The sequence below is a fragment of the Neoarius graeffei genome, chromosome 3 (assembly GCF_027579695.1).
Source record: "Neoarius graeffei isolate fNeoGra1 chromosome 3, fNeoGra1.pri, whole genome shotgun sequence".
Lineage (NCBI taxonomy): Eukaryota > Metazoa > Chordata > Actinopteri > Siluriformes > Ariidae > Neoarius > Neoarius graeffei.
This window is the reverse complement of record NC_083571.1, coordinates 103901824-103920365: the sequence shown is the minus strand read 5'-3', so window position 1 is coordinate 103920365 and position 18542 is coordinate 103901824. Positions and strand designations below refer to the sequence as shown.

At 44.1% G+C, this 18542-nt stretch overlaps 1 protein-coding gene across 5 annotated transcripts in view; it reads right to left on the bottom strand.

The window, feature by feature from the left end:
- The window catches only part of LOC132883797 (leukocyte elastase inhibitor-like), a 108732-nt gene extending 99948 nt beyond the window's left edge, over window positions 1-8784 (bottom strand). For 4 of the 5 annotated variants that reach the window (XM_060917813.1, XM_060917818.1, XM_060917814.1 and 1 more), the window contains exon 1: window positions 8592-8681. In XM_060917813.1, coding sequence (XP_060773796.1) covers window positions 8592-8614 — 23 coding nt within the window. In that variant the 5' untranslated portion in view covers window positions 8615-8681. The other variant, XM_060917816.1, reaches the window with a different exon arrangement.
- Window positions 8785-18542: the final 9758 nt, after the last annotated feature.

Genomic DNA, 18542 nt, shown 5'->3' with positions numbered 1-18542 from the left:
TTCCTCATAAACAAACCAGCACTGACGTAGGATTCAGAAGGAGGCGTCCCGCAGATGACATCACGAAAATCAATGTTTCCCGGGAAATTCAAATGCAAAAGTTTTTCAGAGGCAGACCAATTTGCCTCAAATGGCTTGATTTCAAATGAATTTTTCTGGTATTGCACAAGGTAAAAAAAAAATTGCAGAGAATGCAGAATGTTACAGATATTTGACCAAAGTGTAATATAAAATAGGTCTGTTGCTTTTTTATTTTCTCTTCTTTTATTTTATTTTTCTTTCTTTTTTCTGTGTTTGATGTTTGTTTGAGTGTTTTGTCCACCGGTTGCGGTGTGGCTCCGGACCCAGTTTTGGGCGTCGGTTCCCTCCATGCCTCGGTTCGCTGTGGGTGATGCCTGTGCTCCCAGCTATGGACTGCCGTGAGCTCGTTGCTCATTTTAACATTGTGGTTGTCCAGCGCTCTGTGCTTTAACGCTTGGCGTGATGTTCCGAGCGATGTTGCTTGGTGGTGTCCCGGCGGCTGTGCAGGCAGTTTGGGACATACCAGCGCTCTGTGTGGCGGTGCTTCTGTGCTCGCTTTGTGCAGGGATGCAAACAGAGGTATGGTCAAAAAGGAGTGAGATTATCGAAGCCGTGCCTCCGCAGCAAATATCGTATAATTACATTGCCACCAACCTCTGCCATCCAGGGCTCACCCTATACACACACAAAGTTCTTTATATGAAAATACACTGTCCCAGTTCCTTGGAAATTCTTAAAAGTAAAGAACACTGAGACAATGCTGGAAAATTGAACGTAAATTTTATTCCAAAATAGAACTTATTAGACTATTGTGCCAGTCCCTTCGGAGGAACAAGTTATAATAACTTAAAATAAAAAGAAAAAGAGAGCCATCTTTCTTAAGTAAACGTTTGCTTCTTTTACTTTTCCCATCTACAACATCGTCTCATCTTCTCGTCTTCTTCCGCTTTATCCAGGACCGGGTCGCGGAGGCAGCAGTCTAAGCAGGGAAGCCCAAACTTCCCTTTCCCCAGACACCTCGGCCAGCTCCTCGGGAAGAACACCGAGGCGTTCCCAGGCCAGCCGAGAGACATAGTCCCTCCAGCGTGTCCTGGGTCTTCCCCAGGGCCTCCTCCCGGGGGGACATGCCTGGAACACCTCCCCAGGGAGGCGTCCAGGAGGCATCCGAAAAAGATGCCCGAGCCACCTCAGCTGATTCCTCTCGATGTGGAGGAGCAGCGGCTCTACTCCGAACTCCTCCCGAGTGACTGTGCTTCTCACCCTATCTCTAAGGGAGCGACCAGCCACCCTGCGAAGGAAACTCATTTCGGCCGCTTGTATCCGTGATCTTGTTCTTTCGGTCATTACCTAAAGCTCATGACCATAGGTGAGAGTCGGAATGTAGATCGACCGGTAAATTGAGAGCTTCGCCTGTTGGCTCAGCTCCTTCTTCACCACAACGGACCGGTAAAGCGACCGCATCACTGCGGAGGCTGCACTGATCCGCCTGTCGATCTCACGCTCCATCCTTCCCTCACTCGTGAACAAGATCCCGAGATACTTAAACTCCTCCACTTGAGGCAGAACTTCTCCACCAACCTGGAGAGGGCAAGCCACCCTTTTCCGGTCGAGAACCATGGCCTCAGACTTGGAGGTGCTGATTCTCATCCCAGCCGCTTCACACTCGACTGCAAACCGCCCCAGTGCATGCTGAAGGTCCTGGTTTGAAGAAGCCAACAGGACAACATCATCCACAAAAAGCAGAGATGAAATCCTGTGGTTCCCAAACAGGATTCCATCTGGCCCCTGGCTGCGCCTAGAAATTCTGTCCATAAAAATTATGAACAGAACCGGTGACAAAGGGCAGCCCTGCCGGAGTCCAACATGCACTGGGAACAGGTCTGACTTACTGCCGGCAATGCAAACCAGACTCCTGCTCCATTCGTACAGGGACCGGACAGCCCTTAGCAAAGAGCCCCGAACCCCATACTCCCGAAGCACCCCCCACAGAATACTACGGGGGACACGGTCGAATGCCTTCTCCAGATCCACAAAGCACATGTGGACTGGTTGGGCAAACTCCCATGAACCCTCGAGCACCCTATGAAGGGTATAGAGCTGGTCCAGTGTTCCGCGACCAGGACGAAAACCGCATTGTTCCTCCTGGATCCGAGGTTCGACTATTGGTCGAATTCTCCTCTCCAGTACCCTGGAGTAAACCTTCCCTGGGAGGCTGAGAAGTGTGATTCCCCTATAATTGGGGCACACTCTCCGGTCCCCTTTCTTAAAAAGAGGGACCACCACCCCAGTCTGCCACTCCAGAGGCACTGTCCCTGACCGCCACGCAATGTTGCAGAGGCGTGTCAACCAAGACAGCCCCACAACATCCAGAGACTTGAGATACTCAGGGCGGATCTCATCCACCCCCGGTGCCTTGCCACCGAGGAGCTTGCAAACCACCTCAGTTACTTCGGCTTGGGTAATGGACGAGTCCACCTCTGAGTCATCAGCCTCAGTCTCCTCAGTGGGAGACATGACGGTGGGATTGAGGAGATCCTCAAAGTATTCCTTCCACCGCCCGACAATGTCCCCAGTCGAGGTCAACAGCTCCCCACCCGCACTGTAAACAGTGTTGGCAGAGTACTGCTTCCCCCTCCTGAGGCGCCGGACGGTTTGCCAGAATTTCTTTGAGGCCGACCGATAGTCCTTCTCCATGGCCTCCCCGAACTCCTCCCAGTTCCGAGTTTTTGCTTCCGCAACTGCCCGAGCTGCAGCACGCCTGGCCTGCCGATACCCGTCAGCTGCCTCGGGAGTCCTGGAGGTTAACATGGCCCGATAGGACTCCTTCTTCAGCTTGACGGCATCCCTTACTTCTGGTGTCCACCACCGGGTTCAGGGATTGCCGCCACGACAGGCAAGGGAGACCTTGCGGCCACAGCTCCGAACAGCTGCATCCACAATGGAGGTAGAGAACATGGTCCACTCAGACTCAATGTCCCCCGCCTCCCTCGGAAGCTGGGAAAAGCTCTCCCGGAGGTGGGAGTTAAAGACCTCCCCAACAGAGTGCTCGGCCAGATGTTCCCAGCAGACCCTCACCATACGTTTGGGTCTGCCAGGTCTGTCCAGCTTCCTCCTCTGCCAGCGGATCCAACTCACCACCAGGTGGTGATCAGTTAACAGCTCAGCCCCTCTCTTCACCCGAGTGTCCAAGATATAGGGCCGGAGATCAGATGAAACGACTACAAAGTCTATCATTGACCTCCGACCTAAGGTGTCCTGGTGCCACGTGCACTTATGGACACCCCTATGCTCGAACATGGTGTTCATTATGGACAAACCGTGACTAGCACAGAAGTCCAATAACAAAACACCACTCGGGTTCAGATCGGGGAGGCCGTTCCTCCCAACCACGCCCCTCCAGGTGTCACTGTCATCTCCCACGTGAGCACTGAAGTCCCCCAGTAACACAATGGAGTCTCCAGTCTGAGCACTCCTCAGTACCTCTCCCAGGGACTCCAAGAAGGCCGGATACTCTATACTGCTATTTGGGCCGTAGGCACAAACAACAGCAAGAGCCCTCTCCCCAGTCCGAAGGCGCAGAGAGGCGACCCTCTCGTTCACTGGGGTAAATTCCAACACATGGCGGCTGAGCTGGGGAGCTATAAGCAAGCCCACACCAGCCCGCCGCCGCTCACCACGGGCGACTCCAGAGAAGTGGAGAGTCCAGCCCCTCTCGAGGAGCTGGGTTCCAGAGCCCAAGCTGTGCGTGGAGGTGAGCCCGACTATCTCTAGCCGGTACCTCTCAACCTCCCGCACAAGCTCAGGCTCTTTCCCCCCCAGCGAAGTGACATTCCATGTCCCAACAGCCAGCCGCTGTGTCCGGGGATCAGGTCGTCGAGGCCCCTGCCTTCGACTGCCACCCAATCCACATTGCACCAGTCCCCTACTGTGTACCTCTGTGGGTGGTGAACCCACAGGAGGTCGGGCCCACGTCACCTCTTCAGGCTGAGCCCGTCCGGGCCCCATGGGCAAAGGCCCGGCCACCAAGCGCTCGCATACGAGCCCCAACCCCGGGCCTGGCTCCAGGGTGGGGCCCCGGCTGCGTCATCCCGGGCGACGTCACAGTCCTCGGATTTTTCTCCATAGGGGTTTTGGTGAACTGCTCTTAGTCTGGCCTGTCACCTAGGACCTGTCTGCCTTGGGAAACCCTGACAGGGGCATAATGCCCCCGACAACATAGCTCCTAGGATCATTCAAGCACACAAACCCCTCCACCACAATAAGGTGGCAGTTCTAGGAGGGGCATATCAGACATATCACATATCTACAACATATCAGACATAAAAAAAGGTTGATCAATGGCTCAGCAGCATCAAAATATTGAGCACAGAGAGGCTGTGACACAGACTGGTAGCTGACACAGAGTGTTTTTACACCATGCTGGGGCAATACGCAGAGCATACATGTGTGAAATTATTGACGAAACAAAACATGGGTCAGTTTAGGAGCACTGAGAAAAACCGCGGCTTTGACGATCCCAAAATCGTGTTGTCTGAGATCGCGATTTTCAGTCGAAAACGATAGATCGTTCAGCCCTAGTTAAAATGTTTCAACAGCAGTGCGGTCTGTTAAGCTAAGCCCACTCACCAGTTCCTCGCCCTTATGGTGGTCGGCTAAGTGTTATTTTAAATAACTCAGTTCGTCACTTGTCACTTCTGGTTGCATTCGCGAAAAAGCCAAGACAAGCGGCTCATTACTGTTCAGATGTCAACAAGCTGCTAGCCTCAAACTAGCTCAAGTCCTAACCTAACATTAGCATCAGACTATACTTTGGAAAGGGGGTAGAGTTGGATATAGGCTGCTACTAAAATATTACAGGACAAGATAGTGCTTGTCTATCCAGAATGCTATTAAACTGCCTGACGCAACAAACAAGGTTAAAAAATATCCACCTGTATTTTTGCTACAATCATCTAAAATGTAGCGCTAATGTGCTAGCTAGCACTATGTCTTACAGATGAACTTGACATAGTTATTAAAAGACGTAATGACACATTACTAGGACTACCTAAACATTACACAATGCAAATAGTAGAAATTATATGATTAGAAGATCAAATAATATGGTTAACCTTACCTCTCTTGCAAAAAGACCAGGCGCGACACAAAATTCCGTTACGTAGGACTGATGGAAATCCTTGCGGTGAAGCGCAGCCAGCAGCAGATAATGGCACGCAGCTTCCGCGCAAAAAAGTGCGCAGTTTTCTGAGTTACTGTTTTCTTCTCATACTTTATACTTCCTATGTTTCATGGACTGTAACAGCATTTGCTTATTTAGTAATTTTAATAGAGAATTTACTTTGATGAAATTATAATCAGACACTCCAAACCCCCCCCCCCCAAAAAAAAAAAAAAAAAAACCTCATCGGATCTGTATGATTCACACAAGTCCTCCAGACAGCCGTGAAAAAGGCGGCATCCGCCAAAAGGCGCACTGTTTGCATCCCTGGATCCGTTGCATGATGTTCGGGTGATGTTGCTGGCGGCGGCTGTGCTGGAGATGTGGGACTGTCAGGGTTCCTACACATTTTCAAATTTAAAATTCCAGACTTTTTCCATACTCAAATTCTCAGGTTTGGAGACTTCAGCGAACAAACAACTACTCATATATTTAAAAGAATTACTTGAAAATCAAACAGGTACTCACATTATGACATACCACCAAAATGCATACCATATTTAGCTTGGCCTAAAATTTGTATCAGTGCCCTGTTTTTGTCATAAATATATATACACATTACACAAAATACAGGATGCCACTCTGACGCACACGTATCTGATGCACACTTCAAGACATTAAAACACAGGTGTGTGAAGATGTCAAGCACATACAGGATGTCCCGAAAAAAAATGTATACACACTTTTAATCACTGTAAAGTACTGTATGTGTTTATTAAAATCCATAGAATTTACAGACATTTTATTATTTAGTCACCGCCTGTTCTCAAACTGACATCCATTCTGGTCCAGTCACTGCTGACAAAGCAAATCACATTCAATTCTCTTGGTATTTTTGGACGTTCACTTTCAGTGACTGTTGCAGGTCTCATAGCGTAGACTATAAACATCAGTTAGAGGCAGTGATAAAACAAGAAAGTGATGTCTGTAAATTCTATTACACCTTGAAAATGAAATGAATTTTAATAAACACCTACTTCACAATGATTCAAAGTGTGTATACATTTTTTCGGGACACCCTGTATGTTGTGCGCACACACAAGTTTACTGAAGCTTCTAATTTGAAAACAGTCATTATGGCATTTTTTGTATTTACTATTGTGTTTTATGAAGGCCTTGTGTTAGTTCCACTGTAGATCACATTTTGTCCACATACCAAGAGATGGCAGACGTGGCCGAGACGTGGCCACCCTAACCAGTATGTAATGGCTGCAGTGCCCTTGAGCTAGGCATTTAACCCCACATTGCTCCAGGTTGTAACCATGTTGTACCCTGTAATAACTAAGTGGCTTTGGATAAAAGCGACAACTAAATGTAATGTAGTTATAATAATAATGTAATAACAGCATTGTTCAGTTTATATGTATGTTTGCGTACACAGCCTTCATATTTTTGTTGGCAGTTTTTTTTGTCTTGGGTTGCTTGTTTTCAGGGTCCATGTGCCTTATTTTTCTAGCAAATTCTGGCAACACTGCCAAATAAGCCATAAGCATTTTTACACTGACTGGAGCTATGATGTGTGTTCACGCATGTTCATCACATTTTGTCCACATACCAAGAGACGGCAGACGTGGCCGAGACGTGGCCACCCTAACCAGTATGTAATGGCTGCAGTGCCCTTGAGCTAGGCATTTAACCCCACATTGCTCCAGGTTGTAACCATGTTGTACCCTGTAATAACTAAGTGGCTTTGGATAAAAGCGACAACTAAATGTAATGTAGTTATAATAATAATGTAATAACAGCATTGTTCAGTTTATATGTATGTTTGCGTACACAGCCTTCATATTTTTGTTGGCAGTTTTTTTTGTCTTGGGTTGCTTGTTTTCAGGGTCCATGTGCCTTATTTTTCTAGCAAATTCTGGCAACACTGCCAAATAAGCCATAAGCATTTTTACACTGACTGGAGCTATGATGTGTGTTCACGCATGTTCAAGAGGCGTTTTGTAGCAGGGGGTTTTCCTGCGTTTTGTCCAAAGTCTTGCAAGAAGCAAGCAGGTTCAGAGGGTGTGGTGGAGCGCATGCCAGTACAACAGAACACCCGTTTCCCTCCCTCCGCATTTCAACACATTTCTTTGGCAAAATTCAAATGAATGTCAGAATGTTGAGCTTCATTTTACTATGTAGCAGCAAAGGTCTGGAAACACAAATATTTCTCCATACCCTAATTTCCATTTTCCATACTTTTCCAGACCTGGAAAATACTAAAATCAAATTCCATACTTTTCCATACTGCGTAGGAACCCTGGACTGTGGCTGCTACATTACTGGAACGATATCCCGACCTCTATTTGGTGGACTTTTTTTTTCTTTTCTTTTTTTCTGCCGATTATTGTAAAGCAACCTTGGGTTTTGAGAAAGACGCTATATAAATTGAACATATTATTATTATTATTACATTGATCTTGCTCCTGAATTTACCCGTGATATGCACTTTAACAGGACCCCATGGTGCTGTGACAACCAACCCCGTTCTCCCCGATGACTGTCCATCTTGACAGTTCTGCATGTCTGACTTCCTTTTCCGTGTTCAGACTGCAGGAGTTTACAGCCACACCAAGACGACTCGAAAAATAAAATGACTCCAAGAAAAAAAAAAGTTTTGTTAGCTAATAAGACGGCAATCGAAAGACAAGTAAATTCAAATAGATAGTTCCAGGGGCGTGTTTAGCCTATTTTTGGGGGTGCTCAAGCACCCCCAAAAACGAGCTCAGCACCCCCTAGCTCAGCACCCTCAAAAACACTGCTTTTGGACGTAATTTTCAGAAATAAGTGCCCTTGCGCACTGCGCAATGAATGTGTGCGCGGGCGTGTGTGTGTTCTTGAATTCACCTGTTACGTGATAGTTCTATGACCAGTAAAATACCTCTCCTCCTTGCGTCCCCTCTGATTGGGTTGCCTGTCCGCGCGAGCGCTTGCTACGACATGGTGTTTTTTTAACTGGATTCCACGCCGATGAGGAACTCGAAGTAGCACCTGAGTATTACTGGGATAGCGAGATGTGAAGGTACGGAATAGCTCCAACATTACAAATGCAGTAGTAGGTCTTGTTTAGTTTAAAATATGACGTAAATATTTGTGTCAGTGGTTGTAAATGTGTAGATATCATAGTTTATTGGGTCAGCTTCTGTTAAAACATTGCATAAGTCTAGTATTGTCTAGTCTAGTCTTCTTGTCTAGTTAAGTCTAGTCTAAATGCGGAATAAACGTGGAAACACTGTCGTTCAAGCCAGGTGCCTCTGTCAGCTCTGGGGGCTAAGCACCCCCAAAGATCAGATGCTAGAATCGCCCCTGGATAGTTCTAACATTCACAAAAAACTTTGTGAACTAAAAACCAAGAACTAGTGTTTACCTGGTAAGTACTGCCTGGGGCATCGACCTAATAACCTGCTGGAGATGAGGCTTTGACTGCACAGTTCTCACTGTAAAACCTCCTCAGTACACTCACCTGAGCTCGAACACGGTCCCAGTGAACAGGTGTCTGAATAAATGCAGTCAGTGCTTGTTACAGCATGTTATTAGATCATTTCTCAGCCCAACATCTGAATCCCACCCACCTTGGAGGCAAGTCCAGGAAATGACGTCGTCGGTTTAGAAAAGTCACGTGATTGTGAGCTCGCTGGAAAGGAGCGCTTAGAGCTGGCCGCCATCTTACCACTCCCATCGCGTGTATTTGGCTTGTGTGGCATTCGATCAAATTTGCCCCAAGAAAAGTATCTCCTGACTTTTTTTTTCCCTTTCATTACCTCCTTTTGGGGCGGCACGGTGGTGTAGTGGTTAGCACTGTCGCCTCACAGCAAGAAGGTCCGGGTTCGAGCCCCGTTTCTGTGTGGAGTTTGCATGTTCTCCCCGTGTCCACGTGGGTTTCCTCCGGGTGCTCCGGTTTCCCCCACAGTCCAAAGACATGCAGGTTAGGTTAACTGGTGACTCTAAATTGACCGTAGGTGTGAATGTGAGTGTGAATGGTTGTCTGTGTCTATGTGTCATCCCTGTGATGACCTGGCGACTTGTCCAGGGTGTACCCCGCCTTTCGCCCGTAGTCAGCTGGGATAGGCTCCAGCTTGCCTGCGACCCTGTAGAACAGGATAAAGCGGCTAGAGATAATGAGATGAGATTACCTCCTTTTATTTTCTCAACTTTACACACATTCCTTACATGTCTTTATAGCGCTCTCCACTGTTACTGTATTTTTTTTCCTTTTCCAGCTGATCTTTTTTTTTTAAAGAGATTATTTCAGTTTTGGTAGTACGGTGGTGTAGTGGTTAGTACTGTCTGCCTCACAGCAAGAAGGTTCTGGGTTCGAGCCCCGTGGCCGGCGAGGGCCTTTCTGTGTGGAGTTTGCATATTCTCACCGTGTCCACATGGGTTTCCTCCAGGTGCTCCGGTTTCCCCCACAGTCCAAAGACATGCAGGTTAGGTTAACTGGTGACTCTAAATTGACCGTAGGTGTGAATGTGAGTGTGAATGGTTGTCTGTGTCTATGTGTCAGCCCTGTGATGACCTGGCGACTTGTCCAGGGTGTACCCCGCCTTTCGCCCATAGTCAGCTGGGGTAGGCTCCAGCTTGCCTGCGAGCCTGTAGAACAGGATAAGCGGCTACAGATAATGGATGGATATTTCAGTTTTTCTCTGATACAGTGTACCTTTCTCTTTCATATATTTCTTCTTCAATATATATTGAAGACAGTATAAACTGAGAACTTTGTGATTTTGAGTCAGTTCACTCTGCAAACCGAACACAGCTTTTATTAACTGATTTAATAAAAGTCTAAACCTTTCTGCAACCTCTTGGACTTTGAATCATTTTTGCTTGGAGTTTAAGTTTTGAGAGTTTCCATGACACCCCATTGTTAAAAAGAGCAACAAGCTCACTGCAGTCTATAGCGAGGAGCACAGGCATCACTCATGGCGGACCAAGGCCTAAAGGGAACCAATGCCCAGAAGTGGGTCCGGAGCTACGCCACAACCGGCAGACAAAACATTCAAACGAAGAACAAACATCAAAATATACAAACACACACAAAAAAGCGGGGGGGATAAAAAGCTCCAGTGTGAAGCGTCATCCAAAGTGCCGTTACCTCACTAGCATATACAGTGGCCTCCACAATTATTGGCACCCCTGGTTAAGATGTGTTAAAAACCTTAAAATAAATTCAATTTTTATTGCAGAAGCATAATCTCACACTGAAAATTGTAGAAAAATGTAACCTTTAACTCAAGTGAATTAAAATAAAAAAATCCCTGACTAAGAAATAATTATTTTTCATAAAATCACCTGTTCCACAATTATTGGCACCCATAACAATTCCTAGAAAATAAGTGTAATTGAAGCATTTCTTTCATTTCTACTGTAGTTTATAAAGTTGATCAGAGTATCTAGGAACCTTTAATTAGTAATTCATCACATCCTGTTTCCCCGGGGTATAAATACGATGTGACACAGAGGCCTATTTCTCTTATCCGCTCTTCAACATGGGAAAGACAAGAGAACACACCATTCAAGTAAGGCAGATGTGTGTTGACCTTCATAAGTCAGGCAATGGCTACAAGAAAATAGCCGCTCGCCTACACCTGCCCATATCTAAAGTCAGAGGAATCATCAAGAAGTTTAAAACAACTGGAACAGTGGCAAACAAGCCTGGACAAGGATGCAAGTTTAACTTGACACCACGCACAGTGAGGAGTATGGTAAGAGAAGTAAAAAGTTCTCCCAAGCTCACTGTTCGAGAACTGCATCAAAGAGTAGAATCTTGGGGTCACAAAGTCTCCATAACAACCACCACATGCCAACAAGCTGTTTGGGAGGCATGCACGGAAAAAGCCTTTTCTCACTTACAAGCAGAAACGTAAACGTCTGGGGTTCGCTAAGCGGTACTGGGACTTCAACTGGGACCGTGTGCTTTGGTCAGATGAGACTAAGATAGAGCTTTTTGGCAACAAACACTAAAGGGGTCTGGCATAACACAAAATATGAGTACGCAGAAAAGCACCTCATGCCCACTGTGAAGTATGGGGGAGGATCAGTGATGCTATGGGCCTGTTTCTCTTTCAAAGGCCCCGGGAACCTTGTTAGGGTGCATGGCATCATGAACTCTTTGAAATACCAGGACATTTTAAATCAAAATCTGGTGGCCTCTGCCTGAAAGCTGAAGATGGGTCGTCACTGGGTCTTTCAGCAAGATAATGACCCTAAACATGTGGCCAAATCTACACAAAAATGGTTCACCAGACACAAAATCAAGCTCCTCCCATGGCCATCTCAGTCCCCAGACCTCAACCCAATTGAAAACATGTGGGGTGAGCTGAAGAGGAGAGTGCATAGGAGAGGACCCAGGACTCTGGATGATTTAGAGAGATTGTGCAAAGAGGAATGGTCGAAGATCCCTCTCTCTGTGTTCTCCCATCTTGTGAAATGTTATAGGAGAAGATTAAGTGCTGTCTTGTTGGCAAAAGGGGGTTGTACAAAGTATTAACATCAGGGGTGCCAATAATTGTGGCACACATGATTTCATGTAAAAGAATTACAGTATTTCTTAATGTGGGATTTTTTTTCCCACTGAATAAATGCACTTGAATTGAAGGTTGGATTTTTCTCTTTTTTTGCATTGTTGTCCTATATTATTTTTTTTAAATGAATTTATTAGAAGCCTAAGAACACATCTTAACAAGGGGTGCCAATAATTGTGGAGGGCGCTGTATTTGCTTGTGGAATACCAACATGGCTAGCCCAGGCTTAGACTAGTGACAGCTATGTACAGTAGTTTTATGATTTAGCTTGGTGACGTCATAATATTACAACCCCGATTCCAAAAAAGTTGGGACAAAGTACAAATTGTAAATAAAAACTGAATGCAATGATGTGCAAGTTTCAAAATTCCATATTTTATTCAGAATAGAACATAGATGACATATCAAATGTTTAAACTGAGAAAATGTATCATTTAAAGAGAAAAATTAGGTGATTTTAAATTTCATGACAACAACACATCTCAAAAAAGTTGGGACAAAGCCATGTTTACCACTGTGAGACATCCCCTTTTCTCTTTACAACAGTCTGTAAACGTCTGGGGACTGAGGAGACAAGTTGCTCAAGTTTAGGGATAGGAATGTTAACCCATTCTTCTCCAATGTAGGATTCTAGTTGCTCAACTGTCTTAGGTCTTTTTTGTCGTATCTTCCGTTTTATGATGCACCAAATGTTTTCTATGGGTGAAAGATCTGGACTGCAGGCTGGCCAGTTCAGTACCCGGACCCTTCTTCAACGCAGCCATGATGCTGTAATTGATGCAGTATGTGGTTTGGCATTGTCATGTTGGAAAATCCAAGGTCTTCCCTGAAAGAGACGTCATCTGGATGGGAGCATATGCTGCTCTAGAACCTGGATATACCTTTCAGCATTGATGGTGTCTTTCCAGATGTGTAAGCTGCCCATGCCACACGCACTAATGCAACCCCATACCATCAGAGATGCAGGCTTCTGAACTGAGTGCTGATAACAACTTGGGTCGTCCTTCTCCTCTTTAGTCCGAATGACACAGCATCCCTGATTTCCATAAAGAACTTGAAATTTTGATTCGTTTGACCACAGAACAGTTTTCCACTTTGCCATAGTCCATTTTAAATGAGCCTTGGCCCAGAGAACACGTCTGTGCTTCTGGATCATGTTTAGATATGGCTTCTTCTTTGAACTATAGAGTTTTAGCTGGCAACGGTGGATGGCACAGTGAAATGTGTTCACAGATAATGTTCTCTGGAAATATTCCTGAGCCCATTTTGTGATTTCCAATACAGAAGCATGCCTGTATGTGATGCAGTGCCGTTTAAGGGCCCGAAGATCACGGGCACCCAGTATGGTTTTCTGGCCTTGACCCTTATGCACAGAGATTCTTCCAGATTCTCTGAATCTTTTGATGATATTATGCACTGTAGATGATGATATGTTCAAACTCTTTGCAATTTTACACTGTCAAACTCCTTTCTGATATTGCTCCACTATTTGTCGGCGCAGAATTAGGGGGATTGTTGATCCTCTTCCCATCTTTACTTCTGAGAGCCGCTGCCACTCCAAGATACTCTTTTTATACCCAGTCATGTTAATGACCTATTGCCAATTGACCTACTGAGTTGCAATTTGGTCCTCCAGCTGTTCCTTTTTTGTACCTTTAACTTTTCCAGCCTCTTATTGCCCCGTCCCAACTTTTTTGAGATGTGTTGCTGTCATGAAATTTCAAATGAGCCAATATTTGGCATGAAATTTCAAAAGGTCTCACTTTCGACATTTGATATGTTGTCTATGTTCTATTGTGAATACAATATCAGTTTTTGAGATTTGTAAATTATTGCATTCCATTTTTATTTACAATTTGTACTTTGTCCCAACTTTTTTGGAATTGGGGTTGTAGTATACACTCAAAGCACTTTATTAGGCACATCTGGACACCTGCTCATTCATGCAATTATCTAATCAGCCAGTTGTATGTCAGCAGTACAATGCATAAAATCAGGCAGATAGCATAAATATCAATATATATGTCCATTTAAAAAAAATGTTTCAGTACTAATGCTTTCTTTATTCTCCACACAGTTAGCAATTTTGTCACGTGCAGCTCCTGGACTTGATTTTGTTTAACAACTGTCTTTAAGTTGAATGAGAATGGGTTACAAATTATGGCACAGTCAGCTGTTACATGTTGATTTTGCATTGATTCCCATTGGTGAAGAGGCATTAAATACACCATATATCATTTAAAACTTGGAAGCTATATAGTCTTAAATCAATAAAGAAGGGCAGCACTGAAGATCCCAGTTATTTGCCACCAAGGAGAAGCACCTATATGCATGCCATGAACTGCCATCACTAATTTTGGTATTGGTAAAATAATGCCTTGTGCCCATGGATATTAGCGTGTCCACTAAATTTGCATCCAATAAGCATTTTTAAAGCTGCTGCTCACTGGTTGAGCAGATTTATAGGTTTCACTGGTTTTTTGAAGCACAAGTCTTACAGCACTTGTAAAACAGTATTTTAATACATACTGATACTAATAACCATGTTTATTAGTTTCAGAATGAATTACGACATCCAGGATCATTAAAAAAGCAAAAACTGTTCAAACAAGAATTCAAATGGGCCGCACATTCTTCTACACCCTACCCAGCTATTATGATCTGATGTTTGATTCAGTGGCCAAAACAAACAAACAATTTAAAAAAAACGGCTTTTTTTTTTTTTTTAAGGTAGACTGCCTTTCAGATTTTTCAAGTGTAGGTCATAAAAAGAATTTTCCCCGACACCCAATTATTTTTGTTTAGTGGACTAAAAGCTACTGAATTCGAATCACAGACTTCCAATTTTATTCTTTTTTTTTTTTAAATAGAACAATTAATAAATTTTGGGCCACATGGCCCTAACTTCTCTGCTATTTTTTCCTGCTTCGCCCTGACCCAATTCAAGATACGACGTCATGCATCACTTGGTGGGCTTTCCCCGTTCACGCAAGGCATTGTGGGATACAAATTTGAAACATGAGAGAAAAATGGAGGATGTGAGTGTGCAAATGAAACGTGAAAGCCCAACTACAGTAATGGAAAGCGAGAAGATAAGATGAGTTGCGAAGGAAAGGAAACGCAGGACCAAACTCATAAATATCGGTGGTCAGCGAGCACGTCAGTGTGATCAGCTGTTCGTTTAGTGACAGAATGATGGGACTGTCAGTGCACGGTCAAGATGGCAGTAATGCAACACTGTGGATGCCAGCTGCCATAAAACCCAAAAGAAAAAGAAGAGGAAAAAGAAGAAGGTAAACCTGCACATGTGCACATGGACTTCCTCTGTCTGCTTGACTGTGTGAAGCGAACGATTTCATGAACATTATTTGCTTGGGAATCCCCTCAAATTAAATAACTTCCCAGCCACAGAATGTCCTGGGGATTTTGTTTGTTTGTTTGTTTGTTTGTGTTTGTTTGAGATATTGCACAAATAAAGATATATTACAATGACCAAATTTCAGAGGAAACTAAATTTCACAGATTTTATGAAATTGAAAGGCCATCTAGCTTTAAATAAAGATTGTAGGCATTCTGTCTTAAAGGTAAAAATATTATAACATTTAACTGTTTCTAGAGACCACACCTCAGATGGCTTAAATATGAACAAAACCATATATTAATATGTTCTCAATTGCTTTCATGCAATTATCAGCACAAATCTACTGACATTGTGTTCATTACTAATTAACCATGGGAATATTAGGAACATACGTCTGTAAAATCCTAAACAAAGTGAACAAAGGACTTAATAATTGTAAAATGTAAAATCTATATAAAATCTGGAGAGCTCCGAGCCTATTCCCCGCTGTAGAGACGAGTGAAGCCATCTGGCTGCCATATTACCACTCCCATTGCATGTATTTGACTTATGTGTTAAACAGTGGTATCCGATCAAATTTGCCCCAAGAAAAGTATCTTCTGATTGTTTCCCCTTTCATTACCTCCTCTTATTTTCTCAACTTTACTCCCATTCCTTACATATCTTTATAGCGTGCCCTTTCACTGTTGTTTTTTTTTCCTTTTCCAGCTCAGTCTCTGATCATTTTCTTTTTTTTTTACAGAGATTATTTAAGTTTTTCTCTGATACAGTGTACCTTTCTCTTTCATATATTTCTTCTTCCTTCCATGCCACCATATATATAAGTGGCATGCAAAAGTTTGGGCACCCTTACTGAAAATGTCCGTTACTGTGAATAGTTAAGTGAGCAGAAGATGAATTGATCACCAAAAGGCATAAAGGTAAAGACGACACATTTCTTTTCAGCGTTTTCTGCAAGATTTGTGTATTATTTTTGTTTTGGACAATTGGAGAGTGATCCAATACATTTGAGTTCTCAGGTAACGTTTACCAAGGTTCCCGTCATGCTCCGCCCTGGACATCCACTGCGCAGATTACGGATCTCCCACACCAGCGCCGATCTGAATCCGGGACGGGAATTCCAGCTCACCTTCAACTCACTTCCTGGTTTTCACCCCTGCCTATATAAAGGCCGTTCTCAGACCCTGACTTTACCAGAACATCTCGTTTTGCTATTCTAGCCGCTGCTGTGGCTTTATTGCATTTCATGGTTTTTGCTCAAGCTATTTTTCTAGTTTATGGTTTTTGCACTTAGGGTTTTCTTCTTGTTTATGGTTTTTTGCTCTAGTGTTTTTGTCCTTGTCTGCCTTGTGTCTGCCTGTGTTCTGCTTGTGGATCCTTATCTCCCCACATCTCCACCTCCCCTAACAGTTCCAGACCTTAATTAGCTTATTGAGCTGTGGCTTGTTCAAATTCTTTGTTAGGAAAGGTCAGATGATGCAGATTTCAAAGCTGTATAAATTCTCTGACTCCTCAAACTTGTCCCTAAAATCAACAGCCATGGGCTCCTCTAAGCAACTCCCTCACATTCTGAATAATAAAATAATTGATGCTCACAAAACAGGAGAAGGCTACAAGAACGTAGCAAAGTGTTTTCAGGTAGCGGTTTCCTCAGATTGTAATGTTATTAAGAAATGGCAGGTAACAGAAACAGTGGAGATCAAGGTGAGGTCTGGAAGATGAAGAAAACTTTCTGAAAGAACTGCTTGTTGGATTGCTAGAAAGGCAAATAAAAACCCCTGTTTGACTGCAAAAGACCTTCAGAAAGATTTAGCAGACCCTGGAGTGATGGTGCACTGTTCTACTATGCAGCGACACCTGAACAAATATGACCTTCATGGGAGAGTCATCAGAAGAAAACCTTTCCTGCGTCCTAGCCACAAAATTCAGCGTCTGAAGTTTGCAAATGAACATCTAAATAAGTCTGATGCATTTTGAAAACAAGTCCTGTGGACTGATGAAATCAAAATAGAACTTTTTGGCCACAATGTGTTTGGAGAAAAAAGGGTGCCAAATTCCAGGAAAAGAACGCCTCTCCAACTCTGAAGCATGGGTGTGGATCGATCATGCTTTGGGGTTGTGTTGCAGCCAGTGGCACAGGGCACATTTCACTGGTTGAGGGAAGCATGGATTCGAATAAATACGAGAAAATTCTGGAAGCAAACATCACACCATTTGTAAAAAAGTTGAAGTTAAAAAGAGGATGGGTCCTACAATAAGACGATCCAAAACACACCTCAAAATCTACAATGGAATACCTCAAGAGGCACAAGCTGAAGGTTTTGCCCTGGCCCTCACAGTTGCCTGACCTAAATATAATTGAAAATCTGTGGATAGATCTCAAAAGAACAGTGCATGCAAGACAGCCCAAGAAACTTGTAGAACTGGAAGCCTTTTGCAAGGACGAATGTGTGAAAATCCCCCAAGTAAGAACTGAAAGATTATTACCTGGCTACAAAAAGTGTTTACAAGCTGTGATACTTGCCAAAGGGTGTGTTACTAGGTACTAACCATGCAGGGTGCCCAAACTTGTGCTTCGGGCCTTGTTCCTTTTTTGTCATTTTGAAAATGTAAAAGATGAAAATAAAAAATTGTTTTTGCTTAAAATATAAAGGCAATGAGTCATCTTTAACTTTATGCCTTTTGGAGATCATTTCATCTTCAACTTGCTTAACTGTTCACAGTAACAGCAATTTTGACTGGGGTGCCCAAACTTTTGCATACCACCGTATATATGGCAGCACGGTGATGTAGTGGTTAGCACTGTTGCCTCACAGCAAGAAGGTCCTGGGTTCGAGCTCAGTGGCTGATGAGGGCCTTTCTGTGTGGAGTTTGCATGTTCTCCCCGTTACAGGTCTGCGCGGGTCAGATTTTTCAGTCCCGCTCCCACCCGCATTGTGCAGTCCCACTCCCGCCCGCGCCCGCAAAGAATTATGATTTTCAGTCCCGCTCCCGCCCATGCCCACAAAAAAATTATGATTTTCAGTCCCGCTCCCACACGCGCCTGCCATATTTTGTCCCGCTCCCGCCCGCAAATCCCGCATGATGCAGACGTTCGCGTTATTTCTCAGGAAAGTTCTTGTCTTGACACAGCCTGATGGTGCCCTGCCCCCTACTTTGACTGGATTTGAGCATAAATATCTACAGCTAGTGCTATCAAACGATTAAAATATTTAATTGCAAATCACACATTTCTATCACATGAGAAACCATTGTAATTCTCTGATCAGCATAAAAAAGTGACTGGGCTTGCTTTGTACCCATGGTGTGTATGCTGTTTGTTTTTTTTTTTATTGCAAAGCAGAGCTAGTAAAAGAATTGAATTGGTTTCTTGCTTGAGTTAGTCTACAACTTTAATCAGAGAGACATGTTACACAGTGACGGTAGGCTTGACTCA